The following is a 20598-nucleotide window of genomic DNA, read 5'->3' as shown; positions in this document are numbered from 1 at the left end:
TATCGATGGCGGTTAAGATATCGTTTAGGACCTTGAGCATGGCTGAGGTGCACCCATGACCAGCTCTGAAACCAGATTGCATAGCAGCGAAGGTATGGTGAGATTCTAAATGGTCGGTAATCTGTTTGTTGACTTGGCTTTCGAAGACCTTAGAAAGACATGGTAGGATAAATATAGGTCTGTAGCAGTTTGGGTCAAGAGTGTCCCCCCCTTTGAAGAGGGGGATGACTGCAGCTGCTTTCCAATCTTTGGGAATCTCAGACGACACGAAAGGGAGGTTGAACAGGCTAGTAATAGGGGTGGCAACAATTTCGGCAGATGATTTTTAGAAAGAAATGGTCCAGATTGTCTAGCCCGGCTGATTTGTAGGGGTCCAGATTTTGCAGCTCTTTCAGAACATCAGCTGAACGGATTTGGGAGAAGGAGAAATGGGGAAGGCTTGGGCGAGTTGCTGTGGGGGGTGCAGTGCTGTTGACCGGGGTAGGAGTAGCCAGGTGGAAAGCATGGCCAGCTGTAGAAAAATGCTTATTGAAATTCTCAATTATGGTGGATCAGTGGTGACAGTGTGTCCTATCTTCAGTGCAGTGGGCAGCTGGGAGGAGGTGTTCTTATTCTCCATGGACTTTACAGTGTCCCAGAACTTTTTTGAGTTAGTGTTGCAGGAAGCAAATTTCTGCTTGAAAAAGCAAGCCTTGGCTTTTCTAACTGCCTGTGTATAATGGTTTCTAGCTTCCCTGAACAGCTGCATATCACAGGGGCTGTTCGATGCTAATGCAGAATGCCATAGGATGTTGTTGTGTTGGTTAAGGGCAGTCAGGTCTGGGGAGAACCAAGGGCTATATATGTTCCTGGTTCTAAATTTCTTGAATGGGGCATGTTTATTTAAGATGGTTAGGAAGGCATTTAAAAAAAATATCCAGGCATCCTCTACAGACGGGATGAGATCAATATCCTTCCAGGATACCCCGGCCAGGTCGATTAGAAAGGCCTGCTCGCTGAAGTGTTTCAGGGAGCGTTTGACAGTAATGAGTGGAGGTCGTTTGACCGCTGACCCATTACGGATGCAGGCAATGAGGCAGTGATCGCTGAGATCTTGGTTGAAGACAGCAGAGGTGTATTTAGAGGGCAAGTTGGTTAGGATGATATCAATGAGGGTGCCCATGTTTAAGGCTTTGGGGAGGTACCTGGTAGGTTCATTGATAATTTGTGTGAGATTGAGGGCATCAAGCTTAGATTGTAGGATGGCTGGGGTGTTAAGCATGTTCCAGTTTAGGTCGCCTAGCAGCACGAGCTCTGAAGATAGATGGGTGGCAATCAGTTCACGTATGGTGTCCAGAGCGCAACAAAAAAATAATAGATATAATAATAAAAATAAATAAATAATTTATCCGATAGGTCTATTCAGATAGCAGACAATAAGACAGCTAACGGTTAGCGGACTGCAGATGGGCGTTCAGGTAACGGCGCGACAGAGGAGCCAGCCGGATAACTCCTTCGGGTAGATAACGTCGGTAGTCCAGTTGTGAAGGCCCGGTGGGGATCCGCGTTGGCAGTAAAATGGGTCCGGATAGGTGATTGTAGCCCAGAAGTGATTGATGGCACTCTTCAGCTGGCTAGCTCTGGAATAATTTATGTTTGCTCCGGAATCGACGAATCCGATAGTCACACGTATAGCAGCTAGCTGGCTGTGAGATCCAGGTATGAATGTCCAGAGTTAGCGGTTGAAATCCAGGGACATGGAGAGAAAAATAGGTCCGGTATGTTCCGTTCCGAGCCGCGCTGTATAAAACTGGCGATTGATTTTCGAGCTGAAGGATAGCTGATGACCACAAACCATGGTTAGCTGAATACTAACGATTAGCCAGTAAAGAAACTAAATAGCTTCTGATTAGCTTCTGGCTAGCTTCTGGATTAGCTTCTGGCTAGCTTCTGTCTAGCTTCTATGGAGGATTACAGATTTGAGGTAAATAATACTTTTTTTAATATAAATATAAATTGGTGAGGTGGGTTGCAGGAGAGTGTTTTGAAGATGAGTTTATGGAAAATAAAAAAATATATAAAAAGGTATGTGAAAAAAGTTGTAAATATATATATATACGGGACACGACAAGACAAGGACAAAAGAATTCTGAACTGCTATGCCATCTTGGAACGAATGGGGGAGCAGCAGTCAGAGTAAAGACAGTTGGGGAGGTTGGGGGGAAATCACCATACGGGGGAGCAGCAGTCAGAGTAAAGACTGTTGGAGAGGTTGTGGAGGATTTCACCATATGGGGGAGAAGCAGTCAGAGCAACAGTCAGAGTAAAGACTGTTGGGGGGGTTGGGGGGAATCACCATATTGGGGAGCAGCAGTCAGAGTAAAGACTGTTGGCGGGGTTGTGGGGGAATCACCATATGGGGGAGCAGCAGTCAGAGTAAAGACTGTTGGCGGGGTTGGGGGAAACACCATATGGGGGACAAGCAGTCAGAGTAAAGACTGTTGGAGAGGTTGGGGAGGATTTCACCATATGGGGGAGAAGCAGTCAGAGTAAAGACTGTTGGGGGGTTGGGGAGGAATCACCATATGGGGGAGCAGCAGTCAGAGTAAAGACTGTTGGGGGAATCACCATATGGGGGAGATGCAGTCAGAGTAAAGACTATTGGCGGGGTTGGGGGGAATCACCATCTTGGGGAGAAGCATTCAGAGCAACAGTCAGAGTAAAGACTGTTGAAGGGGTTGGGGGGAGCAGCAGTCAGAGTAAAGACTGTTGAGGGGGTTGGGGGATCACCAAATGGGGGAGCAGCAGTCGGAGTAAAGACATTTGGGGAGGTTGGGGGGAATCACCATATGGGGAGCAACAGTCAGAGTAAAGAATGTTGAGGGGGTGGGAACCAAGTGAATTTAAAACAATACAAATAATAATACAAACAGAAATAGTAATGTACATGTTAACAACTGTAACAGTGATGCATGTCGCTGAGATGGGGGCAGAGTAAAAGTCAGTGGGGGCGGCTGTCCCTAAGGAGAGCAGCAGGGAAGGGGGTGATTTGAGGGGGTAATTTCTGCATCTGGATGGGGGGGCAGAGGTTACCACTGGCCAGCTGGCCCAATGAGCTGTCCGGAGATACACAGAAATCTGCCACTGAGACAAATAGAGGCCCTTTCTCTATACCACGCTGCACTACATTATACTGCAGCCTTCAGCGTCTACAGCCAGTAATACAAAACACTAATATGAATCCACAGATAGCTCTAGTATTTTTAGTGTAAAGTGACAGATATATTGCCTCTCTTGTCTAAAGGCACATAGTGGCATTGTAATAGCACTCTGGATGGATGGAGCAGAAAAAGCACTTCTTCCAAAGCACTGAATGAAATGCTGCTATCATAGCTCGGAGCTAGCTATTAAAATACACTCCAGGAACAGTATGTGCGCAGTGTTTTTTCCTATCAGTGTGTGTATAGGAGGTGGTGGGGCTGCATGGTGGTGCTGTAGAGTGGAATGGCTCCAGGTCTGAACAGTAGTGCTGTAATCCCTGTGTGTTTCTCAGCCCTGACCTGTCTGGAAATGTATGCAGGGAGAGGGAGGCCTTTGCTGCATTGGATAGGAAAGAAATGTAACAACAAATAAACCTCTCACATGAGTAATTCAGATGGATGCCCTGTGGCTTTAAGAGAGGATGTGTACAGTTCAGTGTGTGTGTTTATGCTTGTGTGCTTGTGTGAGTGTTTCTGTGTTTGTCTGTGTGTGTGTGTGTGTGTGTGTGTGTATCTGTGTTGTGTTCATTTGTCTCTATGAATGTGTGTTTGTGTATGTCTATGTGTGCGTGTCTATCTGTGTTGTGTTCATTTGTCTCTATGAATGTGTGTTTGTGTATGTCTATGTGTGCATGCCTGTCTCATGGTAGTGTAGTCCTATGAAACAGGAGGTAGGAGGTTTAGACACCAACCTGTAGCATTGTGACAGAGAGCTGGAGTGCACAGCCTTGAAACAGTGTCAAACACAGTATGCTTGCTGGATGGCCCAGTCAAGGCTCCCCACTCATCTTGCCTCTACACCCATCTCTGTGTCTGTCTCCACCCACCACTCTGTAATTATGTTGCAGTAGGTTGTAGTGTTGCTGGATGGCCCAGTCAAGGCTCCCCACTCATCTTGCCTCTACACCCATCTCTGTGTCTGTCTCCACCCACCACTCTGTAATTATGTTGCAGTAGGTTGTAGTGTTGCTGGATGGCCCAGTCAAGGCTCCCCACTCATCTTGCCTCTACACCCATCTCTGTGTCTGTCTCCACCCACCACTCTATAATTATGCTGCAGTAGGCTGTAGTGTTGCTGGATGGCCCAGTCAAGGCTCCACACTCATCTTGCCTCTACACCCATCTCTGTGTCTGTCTCCACCCACCACTCTGTAATTATGCTGCAGTAGGTTGTAGTGTTGCTGGATGTTTGCTGAGTCTTCTGTATGGGTGAGAGTGAGAACCAGAGTTATCTTGGACTAGGAGTGAGAACACAGTTACTGAGGTAGACTAGCAGTGAGAACACAGTTACTAGATTATGCTGAGCAGTGAGAACACAGTTACTAGAGGTAGACTAGCAGTGAGATGTTACTAGAGTCTTGAGAACACAGTTACTAGAGGTAGACTAAGAGTGAGAACACAGTTACTAGAGGTAGACTAGCAGTGAGAACACAGTTACTAGAGGTAGACTAGGAGTGAGAACACAGTTACTAGAGGTAGACTAGCAGTGAGAACACAGTTACTAGAGGTAGACTAGCATTGAGAACACAGTTACTAGAGGTAGACACAGTTACTAGAGGTAGATTAGCAGTGAGAACACAGTTACTAGAGTTAGACTAGGAGTGAGAACACAGTTACTAGAGGTAGACTAGCAGTGAGAATGCAGAGTTACTAGAGGTAGACTAAGCATGAGAACACAGAGTTACTAGAGGTAGACTAGGAGTGAGAACACAGTTACTAGAGGTAGATTAGCAGTGAGAACACAGTTACTAGAGTTAGACTAGGAGTGAGAACACAGAGTTACTAGAGGTAGACTAGCAGTGAGAATGCAGAGTTACTAGAGGTAGACTAAGAGTGAGAACACAGAGTTACTAGAGGTAGACTAGGAGTGAGGACACAGTTACTAGAGGTAGACTAGGAGTGAGGACACAGTTACTAGAGGTGGACTAGCAGTGAGAACACAGTTACTAGAGGTAGACGAGGAGTGAGAACACAGTTACTAGTGGTAGACTAGGACTGAGAACACAGTTACTAGAGGTAGATTAGGAGTGAGTACACAGTTACAAGAGGTGGACTGGGAGTGAGAACACATTTACTAGAGGTAGACTAGCAGTGAGAACACAGTTACTAGAGGTAGACTAGCAGTGAGAACACAGTTACTAGAGGTAGACTAGGAGTGAGAACACAGTTACTAGAGGTAGACTAGGAGTGAGAACACAGTTACTAGTGGTAGACTAGGAGTGAGAACACAGTTAGTAGAGGTAGATTAGGAGTGAGAACACAGTTACTAGAGGTGACTAGGAGTGAGAACACAGTTACTAGAGGTGGACTAGGAGTGAGAACACAGTTACTAGAGGTAGACTAGGAGTGAGAACACAGTTACTAGTGGTAGACTAGGAGTGAGAACACAGTTAGTAGAGATAGACTAGGAGTGAGAACACAGTTACTAGAGGTAGACTAGGAGGAGAACACAGTTAGTAGAGGTGGACTAGGAGTGAGAACACAGTTACTAGAGGTAGACTAGGAGTGAGAACACAGTTACTAGAGGTGGACTAGGAGTGAGAACACAGTTACTAGAGGTGGACTAGGAGTGAGAACACAGTTACTAGAGGTGGACTAGGAGTGAGAACACAGTTAGTAGAGGTAGACTAGGAGTGAGAACACAGTTACTAGAGGTAGACTAGGAGTGAGAACACAGTTAGTAGAGGTAGACTAGGAGTGAGAACACAGTTACTAGAGGTGGACTAGGAGTGAGAACACAGTTAGTAGAGGTAGACTAGGAGTGAGAACACAGTTACTAGAGATAGATTAGGAGTGAGAACACAGTTAGTAGAGGTAGAGTAGGAGTGAGAACACAGTTAGTAGAGGTGGACTAGGAGTGAGAACACAGTTAGTAGAGGTAGACTAGGAGTGAGAACACAGTTACTAGTGGTGGACTAGGAGTGAGAACACAGTTAGTAGAGGTAGACTAGGAGTGAGAACACAGTTACTAGAGGTGGACTAGGAGTGAGAACACAGTTAGTAGAGGTAGACTAGGAGTGAGAACACAGTTACTAGAAGTGGACTAGGAGTGAGAACACAGTTAGTAGAGGTGGACTAGAGGTAGACTAGGAGTGAGAACACAGTTACTAGACTGTTCCACAGTGGACTAGGTTCCAGTCTGAGAACACTGTTCCACATAGGTAGACTGTTCCACAGACTCCAACACTGTTCCACAGTTCCACTCCAACACTGTTCCAGTCTGCCCTTGGAACACTGTTCCAGTCGGCCCTTCCCAGAACACTGTTCCACATTCGTTCCCACTCCAACACTGTTCCACAGAGGTTCCCAGAACACTGTTCCAGGCCCTTCCCACTCCAGTTCCACAGAACTCCAACACTGTTCCACAGTCTGAACTCCAACACTGTTCCACAGTTCCCACTCCAACACTGTTCCACAGAACTCCAACACTGTTCCACAGTCTGCCCTTCCACTCCAACACTGTTCCACAGTCGGCCCTTCCCAGTTCCACAGTCTGCCCTTCCCACTCCAACACTGTTCCACAGGCCCTTCCCACTCCAACACTGTTCCACAGAACTCCAACACTGTTCCACAGTCGGCCCTTCCCACTCCAACACTGTTCCACAGTCTGCCCTTCCCACTCCAACACTGTTCCACAGTCTGCCCTTCCCACTCCAACACTGTTCCACAGTCTGCCCTTCCCACTCCAACACTGTTCCAGGCCCTTCCCACTCCAACACTGTTCCACATTCGGCCCTTCCCACTCCAACACTGTTCCACAGTCTGCCCTTCCCACTCCAACACTGTTCCACAGTCGGCCCCCACTCCAACACTGTTCCACACTTCCAACACTGTTCCACAGTCTGCCCTTCCCACTCCAACACTGTTCCACAGTCTGCCCTTCCCACTCCAACACTGTTCCACACTTCCAAACACTGTTCCACAGTCGGCCCTTCCCACTCCAACACTGTTCCACAACACTGTTCCACAGTGCCCTTCCCACTCCAACACTGTTCCACAGTCTGCCCTTCCCACTCCAACACTGTTCCACATTCGGCCCTTCCCACTCCAACACTGTTCCACAGTCTGCCCTTCCCACTCCAACACTGTTCCACAGTCTGCCCTTCCCACTCCAACACTGTTCCACAGTCGGCCCTTCCCACTCCAACACTGTTCCACATTCGGCCCTTCCCACTCCAACACTGTTCCACAGTCGGCCCTTCCCACTCCAACACTGTTCCACATTCGGCCCTTCCCACTCCAACACTGTTCCACAGTCGGCCCTTCCCACTCCAACACTGTTCCACAGTCTGCCCTTCCCACACTCCAACACTGTTCCACAGTCTGCCCTTCCCACTCCAACACTGTTCCACAGTTCCACAGTGCCCTTCCCACTCCAACACTGTTCCACAGTCTGCCCTTCCCACTTCCAACACTGTTCCACAGTCTGCCCTTCCCACTCCAACACTGTTCCACAGTCTGCCCTTCCCAACACTCCAACACTGTTCCACAGTCGGCCCTTCCCACTCCAACACTGTTCCACAGTCTGCCCTTCCCACTCCAACACTGTTCCACAGTCGGTTCCACAGTCTGCCCTTCCCACTCCAACACTGTTCCACAGTCTGCCCTTCCCACTCCAACACTGTTCCACAGTTCCCACTCCAACACTGTTCCACATTCGCCCTTCCCACTCCAACACTGTTCCACAGTCGGCCCTTCCCACACTGTTCCACACACTCCAACACTGTTCCACAGTCTGCCCTTCCCACTCCAACACTGTTCCACAGTCTGCCCTTCCCACACTGTTCCAACACTGTTCCACAGTCTGCCCTTCCCACTCCAACACTGTTCCACAGTCTGCCCTTCCCACTCCAACACTGTTCCACAGTCTGCCCTTCCCACTCCAACACTGTTCCACAGTCTGCCCTTCCCACTCCAACACTGTTCCACAGTCTGCCCTTCCCACTCCAACACTGTTCCACAGTCGGCCCTTCCCACTCCAACACTGTTCCACAGTCTGCCCTTCCCACTCCAACACTGTTCCACAGTCTGCCCTTCCCACTCCAACACTGTTCCACAGTCTGCCCTTCCCACTCCAACACTGTTCCACAGTCGGCCCTTCCCACTCCAACACTGTTCCACAGTCTGCCCTTCCCACTCCAACACTGTTCCACAGTCTGCCCTTCCCACTCCAACACTGTTCCACAGTCGGTTCCACAGTTCCCACTCCAACACTGTTCCACAGTCGGCCCTTCCCACTCCAACACTGTTCCACAGTCTGCCCTTCCCACTCCAACACTGTTCCACAGTCTGCCCTTCCCACTCCAACACTGTTCCACAGTCCCTTCCCACTCCAACACTGTTCCACAGTCTGCCCTTCCCAACACTCCAACACTGTTCCACAGTTCCCCCACTCCAACACTGTTCCACAGTCGGCCCTTCCCACTCCAACACTGTTCCACAGTCTGCCCTTCCCACTCCAACACTGTTCCACAGTCTGCCCTTCCCACTCCAACACTGTTCCACAGTCTGCCCTTCCCACTCCAACACTGTTCCACAGTCGGCCCTTCCCACTCCAACACTGTTCCACAGTCGGCCCTTCCCACTCCAACACTGTTCCACAGTCGGCCCTTCCCACTCCAACACTGTTCCACAGTCTGCCCTTCCAACACTGTTCCACAGTCTGCCCTTCTTCCCACTCCAACACTGTTCCACAGTCTGCCCTTCCCACTCCAACACTGTTCCACAGTCGGCCCTTCCCACTCCAACACTGTTCCACAGTCGGCCCTTCCCACTCCAACACTGTTCCACAGTCGGCCCTTCCCACTCCAACACTGTTCCACAGTCGGCCCTTCCCACTCCAACACTGTTCCACAGTCTCTTTTCCCCACTCAGTCGCTGTTCCACCATGCAAGTTGCAACTTGACTCTTTCCCCTTTAAGTTTGAAAGTTGCCGCTGCGCCAGGTGCAGAGCTGCCTATTTACTGTGCTTTACCCCCTTCTGCTGCTACCCTCCACCCCACCCCTCTCCTGCTGCCTCCTTAGGTAGTTGGAGAAATAAATACATTTGTCTGCCGAGGGCGGATTCCTATTTTTCTGATATGGGTTTGTATCGCCTGCAGCCTGTCTGACAGGTGCAGCCTTCGCAGGGAGAAGGGTATGCATATATACATATGTAATATTAATCACCAGTAAGGACACTGGCACGAATTTGGGCCTTATACCTCCGTGGGAGGTGAGGTGTTTTTGGAGGGGTAAGAGCTGGGGTTATCAGGGGGATAGAAATGCAATTATGTCTGACATCTGCCCGGCGATATGGGCCTCCGTGCCCGTAAGCCCTGGAGTTAGAGCAAGAGTTCAGAACCTGTATATACACAGATCATACCACACACACACACAGCAAACACACACAAAAGCCACACACTTTCACAAACTGTACACACATCCAAGGAATGTACTGCTAATCAGTAGTGGCGCAAAGGCAGATGGTCAGTGGTAATCATCAGGGTAGCCTAGCGGTTAGAGCGTTGGACTAGTAACCGGAAGGTTGCAAGTTCAAATCCCTGAGCTGACAAGGTACAAATCTGTTGTTCTGCCCCTGAACAGGCAGTTAACCCACTGTTCGTTGGCTGTCATTGAAAATAAGAATGTGTTCTTAACTGACTTGCCTAGTTAAATAAAGGTTAAAAAAAAGAAAAATGTAAGCAGAAATCCTAGAATGATGCTTTGGACGTTCTTCAGTTGTATCGAGTCAGGATTTGAATGTGGGTGTGTTTTCCCTGCTCGTTTCTTGCACATGCATCTGTTCAAGGCATTGTGATGTTATTACAGAACCCAGAACCAACACACAGAACATAATCCTCTCACCTGAATACACATCAGCTGTGTGAATGTGTGTACCTGTTGGGAACTCAGTGTTTGAAATTGTGTCTGTTTGCAGAGGTGTGTTTGTTTGTTTGTATAGGGGAGGGGCTTGGTAGCTTCTGCAATACTGTAAAACATGTGTACAAACACACACACATAATATAACATACACTTTGTCTAGTAGATCTTGTTTCAATGTCTGGACAAAAAACACTTGGCCGCCACATTCAAACAGGTCTCTGTTTGTGATGGAAACAGAGGAACCAGGCAGGCTGAGGCTCCTGTCTGTCTGTCTGTCTGTCTGTCTGTCTGTCTGTCTGTCTGTCTGTCTGTCTGTCTGTCTGTCTGTCTGTCTGTCTGGGGCTGGCTAAATACAGCAGCTCATGAGTGCAAAGTGCTGCATCCTAGCTGGACCAACAATAGGAGGGACCCACAGCGTAGCCACTGCTCTATACCTCTCTCACAATCCGTCTCTCTCTCGATCCGTCTCCCTTGCTCCCTTCCTCTCCCTCACTCCCTCCAACCAGAGAGAGGAGCTCTCTTTGTGTACTCTCTCCTCCCAGTCTGAGAGGATTTCATTTGAATTCATGTCACACAAAAGTCCCCCTATGTACCCTGTTTCCATCCCCTGGAAAATTGAGTTGAAAGCTTTTTCCCTCCCCCCTATTCCCTCCCGCCCTTCCTAAATAAATAAATAAACAGACCTAGTGGGCCTTGTAGAGGAGAGGAGAGGAGAACAGAGGAGAACAGAGGAGAACAGAGGAGAGGAGATGATAACAGAGGAGATGATAACAGAGGAGAGGAGAGGAGAGGAGAGGAGAGGAGAGGAGAGGAGAGGAGAGGAGAGGAGAGGAGAGGAGATGATAACAGAGGAGAGGAGAGGAGAGGAGAGGAGAGGAGAGGAGAGGAGAGGAGAGGAGAGGAGAGGAGAGGAGAGGAGAGGAGAGGAGAGGAGAGGAGAGGAGAGGAGAGGAGAGGAGAGGAGAGGAGAGGAGAGGAGAGCGGAGCAGAGTAGAGCAGAGCAGTGGAGAGAAGAACAGAGGAGAGAAGCGCACTGGGACCTATTATACCACTCTAATCCAACCCCTTCTCCCTGTGTGTGTGTGTGTGTGTGCAGGCAAGCACCACAGGGAATTTGCACAAGAACCTGTGGTGCTGCCCTTAATTTAGCTCTCCTCAAACATCCCCTTCTTCTTCTTTTATCCATCACACATGTCCCCAGATACAGGCTGGAATCACCGCCCGACATGACGGAATTCCTCATTTGGAATTCTGTGGATTTGGTTTGGGTTAAGCAGGAAAATGTCAGCTTGAGTGCGCCCAGCATGTTCTAGAATGATCCCAAGTTTGTGGCTTTAACAAGCAGCCTGAGCTTTTAAGGTAATCTTTTCTCTGTGAAGCAGCTATTTATATCTGTTAAGTGGTCCAGTGTTTTCTGTAACACTGCAGAGCACAAGGGCATTTGCTAATATACACTAAAAATATACAAAACAATTGATCTTTCCATGACATAGACTGACCAGGTGAATCCAGGTGAAACTATGATCCCTTATTGATGTAATTTGTTAAATCCACCTCAATTAGTGTAGATGAAGGGGAGAAGACAGGTTAAAGAAGGATTTTTAAGCCTTGAGATTGAAACATGGATTGTGAATGTGTGTCATTTAGACGGTGAATGGGCAACACAAAATATTGAAGTGCCTTTGAATGGGGTATGGTAGTAGTTGCCAGCTGTACTGGTTTGTGTCAAGAACACTGCAACACTGCTGGGTTTTTCATGCTCAACAGATTCCCTTGTGTATCAGAATGGTCCACCACCAAATGAACATCCAGTCAGCTTGACACAACTGTGGTAAGCATTGGAGTCAACATGGGCCAGAATCTCTGTGGAATGCTTTCAACGCCTTGTAGAGTCCATGCCCTAATGAATTGAGGCTGTTCTGAGGGGAAAAGAGGGGGAAAGGGGGGGGTGGGGGTGCAACTCAATATTAGTAAGGTGTTCCTCAGTGTAGAAGACACTGATACTGGTGTAGTCTCTAATAACTAATGGGGGTTGATGTGTGTTGTCAACTGTTAACATGAGCAGCCATTGTGTGGTTGATAATGAGCAGGCCTGTTCTGTGTGTATGACGGAACACTAGACAGGCTGAGAGGGGATCTGTGTGACGAAAGGGCTACCTGAGAGGGATTAGATAGCGGGGAACATTGTTTGCCAGACCGCCCATGGTCAGTGTGTGTGTGTGTACTATGTCCATGGTACTGAGCAGTGCTGCGCCCCTGTGAGCTCTGTGATGTGAGTGACACCATGCTTCAGGGCATTCTGTGTGTTCCTGTGAGCTCTGTGATGTGAGTGACACCATGCTTCAGGATATTCTGTGTGTTCCTGTGAGCTCTGTGATGTGAGTGACACCATGTTTCAGGTTATTCTGTGTGTTCCTGTACTCCTGCCTCCGCTGGGAGCTCCATTAACTCCAATCAGCTGCTACTTGTGCTAGACCAGTCAGATGATATTTCACATCACAGTTTAATACACATCAGGCTGATCCCCCCCATGCACTCACCACACACACAGACACAGACATTGCAAGTCATTGCGTAAAGTGTTCACAGAGACACCTAGCTAAGTATTTGATCAGATAAAGTGTTTTGTCATTGCAGAGCCTTCTTCGCAGGCTCACCCTCCCTCTCTCCTCTCCCTCTTTCTCCTCAGTGCTGCGTGATGACTTCAGACAGAACCCTACAGACGTGGTGGTGGCAGCCGGGGAGCCGGCCATCCTGGAGTGTATCCCCCCTAGAGGTCACCCTGAACCCACCACCTACTGGAAGAAGGACAAAGTACGCATCGAAGACAAGGAGGACAGGATCACCGTAAGTACTACTACTAACTAACCACATAATACTAACTAGCCATGTACTACTAACTAACTAACCAGGTATTACTAACTAACCACATAATACTAACTAGCCATGTACTACTAACTAACTAACCAGGTATTACTAACTAACCACATAATACTAACTAGCCATGTACTACTAACTAACCAGGTATTACTAACTAACCACATAATACTAACTAGCCATGTACTACTAACTAACTAACCAGGTATTACTAACTAACCATATAATACAAACTAACCAGGTACTACTAACTAACCACTTCATACTAACTAACCATGTACTACTAACTAACCACATAATACTAACTAGCAACCTAAAAATAACTAACCATGTACAACTAACTAACCACATAATACTAACTAGCCACATAATACTAACTATCCACGTACTACTAACAAGCCACATACTATTACTTAACCACATAATACTAACTAACAACTTAAAAATAACTAACCATGTACTACTAACTAACTACCCATGTACTACTAACTAACCACATAATGCTAACTAACCATGTACTATTAACTAACTAACCATGTACGACTAACTAACCACATACAACTAACTAGCCATGTACTACTCACTAACTAACCATGTACATTTACATTTACATTTAAGTCATTTAGCAGACGCTCTTATCCAGAGCGACTTACAAATTGGTGAATTCACCTTCTGACATCCAGTGGAACAGCCACTTTACAATAGTGCATCTAAATCATTAAGGGGGGGGGTGGTGAGAAGGATTACTTATCCTATCCTAGGTATTCCTTGAAGAGGTGGGGTTTCAGGTGTCTCCGGAAGGTGGTGATTGACTCCGCTGTCCTGGCGTCGTGAGGGAGTTTGTTCCACCATTGGGGGCCAGAGCAGCGAACAGTTTTGACTGGGCTGAGCGGGAACTGTACTTCCTCAATGGTAGGGAGGCGAGCAGGCCAGAGGTGGATGAACGCAGTGCCCTTGCTTGGGTGTAGGGCCTGATCAGAGCCTGGAGGTACTGCGGTGCCGTTCCCCTCACAGCTCCGTAGGCAAGCACCATGGTCTTGTAGCGGATGCGAGCTTCAACTGGAAGCCAGTGGAGAGAGCGGAGGAGCGGGGTGACGTGAGAGAACTTGGGAAGGTTGAACACCAGACGGGCTGCGGCGTTCTGGATGAGTTGTAGGGGTTTAATGGCACAGGCAGGGAGCCCAGCCAACAGCGAGTTGCAGTAATCCAGACGGGAGATGACAAGTGCCTGGATTAGGACCTGCGCCGCTTCCTGTGTGAGGCAGGGTCGTACTCTGCGGATGTTGTAGAGCATGAACCTACAGGAACGGGCCACCGCCATGATGTTGGTTGAGAACGACAGGGTGATGTCCAGGATCACGCCAAGGTTCTTAGCGCTCTGGGAGGAGGACACAATGGAGTTGTCAACCGTGATGGCGAGATCATGGAACGGGCAGTCCTTCCCCGGGAGGAACAGCAGCTCCGTCTTGCCGAGGTTCAGCTTGAGGTGGTGATCCGTCATCCACACTGATATGTCTGCCAGACATGCAGAGATGCGATCGCCACCTGGTCATCAGAAGGGGGAAAGGAGAAGATTAATTGTGTGTCGTCTGCATAGCAATGATAGGAGAGCCATGTGAGGTTATGACAGAGCCAAGTGACTTGGTGTATAGCGAGAATAGGAGAGGGCCTAGAACAGAGCCCTGGGGGACACCAGTGGTGAGAGCGCGTGGCGAGGAGACAGATTCTCGCCACGCCACCTGGTAGGAGCGACCTGTCAGGTAGGACGCAATCCAAGCGTGGGCCGCGCCGGAGATGCCCAACTCGGAGAGGGTGGAGAGGAGGATCTGATGGTTCACAGTATCGAAGGCAGCCGATAGGTCTAGAAGGATGAGAGCAGAGGAGAGAGAGTTAGCTTTAGCAGTGCAGAGCGCCTCCGTGATACAGAGAAGAGCAGTCTCAGTTGAATGACTAGTCTTGAAACCTGACTGATTTGGATCAAGAAGGTCATTCTGAGAGAGATAGCGGGAGAGCTGGCCAAGGACGGCACGTTCAAGAGTTTTGGAGAGAAAAGAAAGAAGGGATACTGGTCTGTAGTTGTTGACATCGGAGGGATCGAGTGTAGGTTTTTTCAGAAGGGGTGCAACTCTCGCTCTCTTGAAGACGGAAGGGACGTAGCCAGCGGTCAGGGATGAGTTGATGAGCGAGGTGAGGTAAGGGAGAAGGTCTCCGGAAATGGTCTGGAGAAGAGAGGAGGGGATAGGGTCAAGCGGGCAGGTTGTTGGGCGGCCGGCCGTCACAAGAAGCGAGATTTCATCTGGAGAGAGAGGGGAGAAAGAGGTCAGAGCACAGGGTAGGGCAGTGTGAGCAGAACCAGCGGTGTCGTTTGACTTAGCAAACGAGGATCGGATGTCGTCGACCTTCTTTTCAAAATGGTTGACGAAGTCATCTGCAGAGAGGGAGGAGGGGGGGAGGGGAGGAGGATTCAGGAGGGAGGAGAAGGTGGCAAAGAGCTTCCTAGGGTTAGAGGCAGATGCTTGGAATTTAGAGTGGTAGAAAGTGGCTTTAGCAGCAGAGACAGAGGAGGAAAATGTAGAGAGGAGGGAGTGAAAGGATGCCAGGTCCGCAGGGAGGCGAGTTTTCCTCCATTTCCGCTCGGCTGCCCGGAGCTCTGTTCTGTGAGCTCGCAATGAGTCATCGAGCCACGGAGCGGGAGGGGAGGACCGAGCCGGCCTGGAGGATAGGGGACATAGAGAGTCAAAGGATGCAGAAAGGGAAGAGAGGAGGGTTGAGGAGGCAGAATCAGGAGAAAGGTTGGAGAAGGTATGAGCAGAGGGAAGAGATGATAGGATGGAAGAGGAGAGAGTAGCGGGGAGAGAGAGCGAAGGTTGGGACGGCGCGATACCATCCGAGTAGGGGCAGTGTGGGAAGTGTTGGATGAGAGCGAGAGGGAAAAGGATACAAGGTAGTGGTCGGAGACTTGGAGGGGAGTTGCAATGAGGTTAGTGGAAGAACAGCATCTAGTAAAGATGAGGTCGAGCGTATTGCCTGCCTTGTGAGTAGGGGGGAAGGTGAGAGGGTGAGGTCAAAAGAGGAGAGGAGTGGAAAGAAGGAGGCAGAGAGGAATGAGTCAAAGGTAGACGTGGGGAGGTTAAAGTCGCCCAGGACTGTGAGAGGTGAGCCGTCCTCAGGAAAGGAGCTTATCAAGGCATCAAGCTCATTGATGAACTCTCCGAGGGAACCTGGAGGGCGATAAATGATAAGGATGTTAAGCTTGAAAGGGCTGGTAACTGTGACAGCATGGAATTCAAAGGAGGCGATAGATAGATGGGTAAGGGGAGAGAGAGAGAATGACCACTTGGGAGAGATGAGGATCCCGGTGCCACCACCCCGCTGACCAGAAGCTCTCGGGGTGTGCGAGAACACGTGGGCGGACGAAGAGAGAGCAGTAGGAGTAGCAGTGTTATCTGTGGTGATCCATGTTTCCGTCAGTGCCAGGAAGTCGAGGGACTGGAGGGAGGCATAGGCTGAGATGAACTCTGCCTTGTTGGCCGCAGATCGGCAGTTCCAGAGGCTACCGGAGACCAGGAACTCCACGTGGGTCGTGCGCGCTGGGACCACCAGATTAGGGTGGCCGCGGCCACGCGGTGTGGAGCGTTTGTATGGTCTGTGCAGAGAGGAGAGAACAGGGATAGATAGACACATAGTTGACAGGCTACAGAAGAGGCTACGCTAATGCAAAGGAGATTGGAATGACAAGTGGACTACACGTCTCGAATGTTCAGAAAGTTAAGCTTACGTAGCAAGAATCTTATTGACTAAAATGATTGAAATGATACAGTACTGCTGGAGTAGGCTAGCTGGTAGTGGCTGCGATGTTGACACTACACTAATCAAGTCGTTCCGTCGAGTGTAATAGTTTCTACAGTGCTGCTATTCGGGGCTAGCTGGCTAGCTAGCAGGTTGATTGCGTTACGTTACCTTAAAAGAACGACAATAGCTGGCTAGCTAACCTAGAAAATCGCTGTAGGCTACACAATTGTCTTAGATACAAAGACGGCTATGTAGCTAGCTAGCTACGATCAAACAAATCAAACCGTTGTACTGTAATAGTTACTACAGTGCTGCTATTCGGGGGCTAGCTGGCTAGCTACGTTAAAAGAACGACAATAGCTGGCCAGCTAACCTAGAAACTCGCTCTAGACTACACAATTGTCTTAGATACAAAGACGGCTATGTAGCTGGCTAGCTACGATCAAACAAATCAGACCGTTGTACTGTAATGAAGTGAAATGAAAATGTGATACTACCTGTGGAGCGACGCGGAATGTTGACCGGGTAGTTGAAGTTCAATTCGGTAGAGGTTGGCTAGCTGTTGGCTAGCTAGCTAGCAGCATCTCCTACGTTAAGGACGACAAATAGCTGGCTAGCTAACCTCGGTAAATTAAGATAATCACTCTAAGTCTACACACTCTAAACTACACAATTATCTTGGATACGAAGACAGCGAAGACAACTATGTAGCTAGCTGACACTACGCTAATCGAGTCGTTCAGTTGAGTGTAATAGTTTCTACAGTGCTGGTGGACAGTGGATGTTAGCTAGCTGCTTAGCTAGCTGCTGGGCAGATACGTTAGGACGACGAAATACGATAATTATGCAATTATCTTTGATACAAAGACGGCTATGTAGCTAGCTAAGAAGAAATTGCTAAGATTAGACAAATCAAACCGTTGTACTATAACGAAATGTAATGAAAAGTTATACTACCTGCGGACCGAAGTGTAGATGCGACCGCTCGCTCCAACCGGAACCGGAAACAATGTACTACTGACTAACCACATAATACTAACTAACCATGTACTATTAACTACCCATGTACTACTAACTAACCACATAATACTAACTAACAACTTAACAATAACTAACCATGTACTACTAACTAACTACCCAGGTACTACTGACTACCCATGTACTACTAACTAACTAACCACTTAATACTAACTAGCATAACTAACTAACCATGTACTACTAACTAACCATGTACTACTAACTAACTAACCACATAATACTAACTAAGCATGTAACTACAAACTAACTAACCATGTACTACTAACTAACCACATAATACTAACTAAGCATGTACCTACAAACTAACTAACCATGTACTACTAATTAACCATGTACTACTAATTAACCATGTACTACTAACTAGACGCTAACTACTAACCACCCCCTGGTCACAGCCCCATGTGAGGTATGGAGATCAACTTGTTTCCTTGTGTCCTCAGATCCGAGGAGGGAAGCTGATGATCTCCAACACCAGGAAGAGTGATGCTGGCATGTTCATCTGTGTTGGCACAAACATGGTGGGAGAGAGAGACAGTGAGACTGCTCAGCTGACTGTGTTTGGTAAGCATGAATGCCTGACAGTGTTCCCAAACGCGTTTTACATTTGTTTTGCATACGTTTTCTCATGACCCACCAATTAAACAAAGTCCTTCATGTACAGTAAGCCACTGAAACAGTCAATGTTACATTATACTGAACTGAACCACTCTATGACTACTGCTGTATCATTGCCAAAGCAAGTAAGGTATATAATATATAAAGTGAAATAAACAATAAAAATTAACAGTAGACATCACACATACAGAAGTTTCTCATTACTGTCTATTATATATATATATATATATACTGTCTCTCTCTCTCTCTCTCTCTCTCTGTTTGTCCCTCTCTCTCTGTCTGTCTCTCTCTCTCTCTCTCTCTGTCCATCTCTCTCTCTCTCTCTCTCTCCCTCTCTCTATGTCTGTCTCTCTCTCTCTCTCTCTCTGTCTGTCTCTCTCTCTCTCTCTGTCTGTCTCTCTCTCTCTGTCTGTCCCTCTCTCTCTCTCTCTCTCTGTCTGTCTCTCTCTCTCTCTCTCTCTGTCTGTCTGTCTCTCTCTCTCTTGGTCTGTCTCTCTCGCTCTCTCTCTCTCTCTCTCTCTCTGTCTCTCTCTCTCTCTCTCTCTGTCTTCTCGGTCTCTCTTTCTCTCTCTGTCTCTCTCTCCCCCTGTCGCTCTCTCTCTGTATGTCTCTCTGTCTGTCTCTCTCTCTTTCTGTCTCGTTCTCCCTCTCTCTGTCTCGGTCTCTCTCTCTCTCTCTGTTTCTCTCTCCCCCTCTCCCCCTCTCTGTCTCTCTCTCTCGCGCTCACTCTCTCTGTCTCTCTGTTTCTCCCTCTCGCTCTCTCTCACTGTCTGTCTCTCTCTCTCCCTCTCTCCCTGTGTCTCTCCCCCTCTCTCCCCCTCTCTGTCTCGGTCTCTCTCTGTCTCTCTCTGTCTCTCTCTCTCTCTCTCTCTCTCTCTCTCTGTCTCTCTCTGTCTCTCTCTGTCTCTCTCCCCGTGTCTCTGTCTCTGTCTCTCTCTCTCTCTCTCTCCCCCTCTCTCTCTCTCTCTCTCTCTCTCTCTCTCTGTCTCTCTCTGTCTCTCTCTGTCTCTCTCTGTCTCTCTCTGTCTCTCTCTGTCTCTCCAGAGCGTCCCACCTTCCTGCGTCGGCCCATCAACCAGGTGGTCCTGGAGGAGGAGGGGGTAGAGTTCAGGTGCCAGGTGCAGGGAGACCCTCAGCCCAACGTACGCTGGAGGAAGGATGATGTTGATGTACCCCGTGGGAGGTAAGACCCAATAAACCAACCAATCAATCCAACAAAAAGTGCCATACAGAAAAATATTCAAATAAATATACACTACTGTTCAAAAGTCCTTGTTTTTAAAATATTAAAATAACATAACATTTATCAGAAATACAGTGTAGACACTGTAACCGAACCCATAAATGCTGATGCTCTAGATACTCAACTGGTCTAAAGAAGGCTAGTTTTATTGCTTCTTTAATCAGAACAACCATTTTCAGCTGTACTAACATAATCGCAAAAGGGTTTTCTAATGATCAATTAGCCTTTTAAAATGATAAACTTGGATTAGCTAACACAATGTGCCATTGGAACACAGGAGTGATGGTTGGTGATAATGGGCCTCTGCAGACCTATGTAGATATTCCATGAAGAAATCTGCTGTTTCCAGCTACAATAGTCATTTACAACATTAACAATGTCTACACTGTTTTTCTGATCAATTTGATGTTATTTTAATGGTCAAAAAATTAGCTTTTCCTTCAAAAACAAGGACATTTTTAAGTGATCCTAAACTTTTTTGGTAGTGTATATTCTTTAATACCTCTTTCGTCCCTTGGCCCCCCTTTGACTTCTCCATCAGTAGTACTGAGTGGTTGATCCTGTATAGTTGAGGTGCCAGCCTGGCCTTCTCTACCACACTATAGTTTACATAGACTAACTCAGGATGAGTGATCAATGTCAGAATCTCTCTCTCTTTCTCTATCTCTCTTTATCTCTCTCTCTCTCTGTGTCTAATGATAACACTACAGGAGAAACAGGACTGCTGCCAGCCCTCTCTCTCACCTGCCCGTCTCAGCCTGCCAGCCAGCAGGAATTAAACAGGACCATTAGGCTGTTCACAACACTCATTAACCACACAGGGTAACTCTGCTAGCAGCTAGACAAACACACGGTTGCCCCATAGCTCTGTCAGTGGTCAGCCAAGGGAGACAAAGCGGTCTCATTGTCCATACCAGAGGCCGGAGTCTG

General features: G+C 48.0%; 1 protein-coding gene across 1 annotated transcript in view; it reads left to right on the top strand.

Moving 5' to 3' along the window:
- Positions 1-20598, top strand: part of robo2 (roundabout, axon guidance receptor, homolog 2 (Drosophila)) — a 428769-nt gene that overhangs the window by 279769 nt on the left and 128402 nt on the right. Inside the window, exons 3-5 of the mRNA XM_064985273.1 lie at positions 12793-12950; positions 18251-18371; positions 19470-19608. Of these exons, the coding sequence (XP_064841345.1) occupies positions 12793-12950; positions 18251-18371; positions 19470-19608 (418 nt within the window). The remainder of the gene's footprint in view (positions 1-12792; positions 12951-18250; positions 18372-19469; positions 19609-20598) is intronic.

The sequence above is a fragment of the Oncorhynchus masou genome, chromosome 13, assembly GCF_036934945.1.
Source record: "Oncorhynchus masou masou isolate Uvic2021 chromosome 13, UVic_Omas_1.1, whole genome shotgun sequence".
Lineage (NCBI taxonomy): Eukaryota > Metazoa > Chordata > Actinopteri > Salmoniformes > Salmonidae > Oncorhynchus > Oncorhynchus masou.
This window is presented reverse-complemented; position numbering and strand designations above follow the sequence as displayed.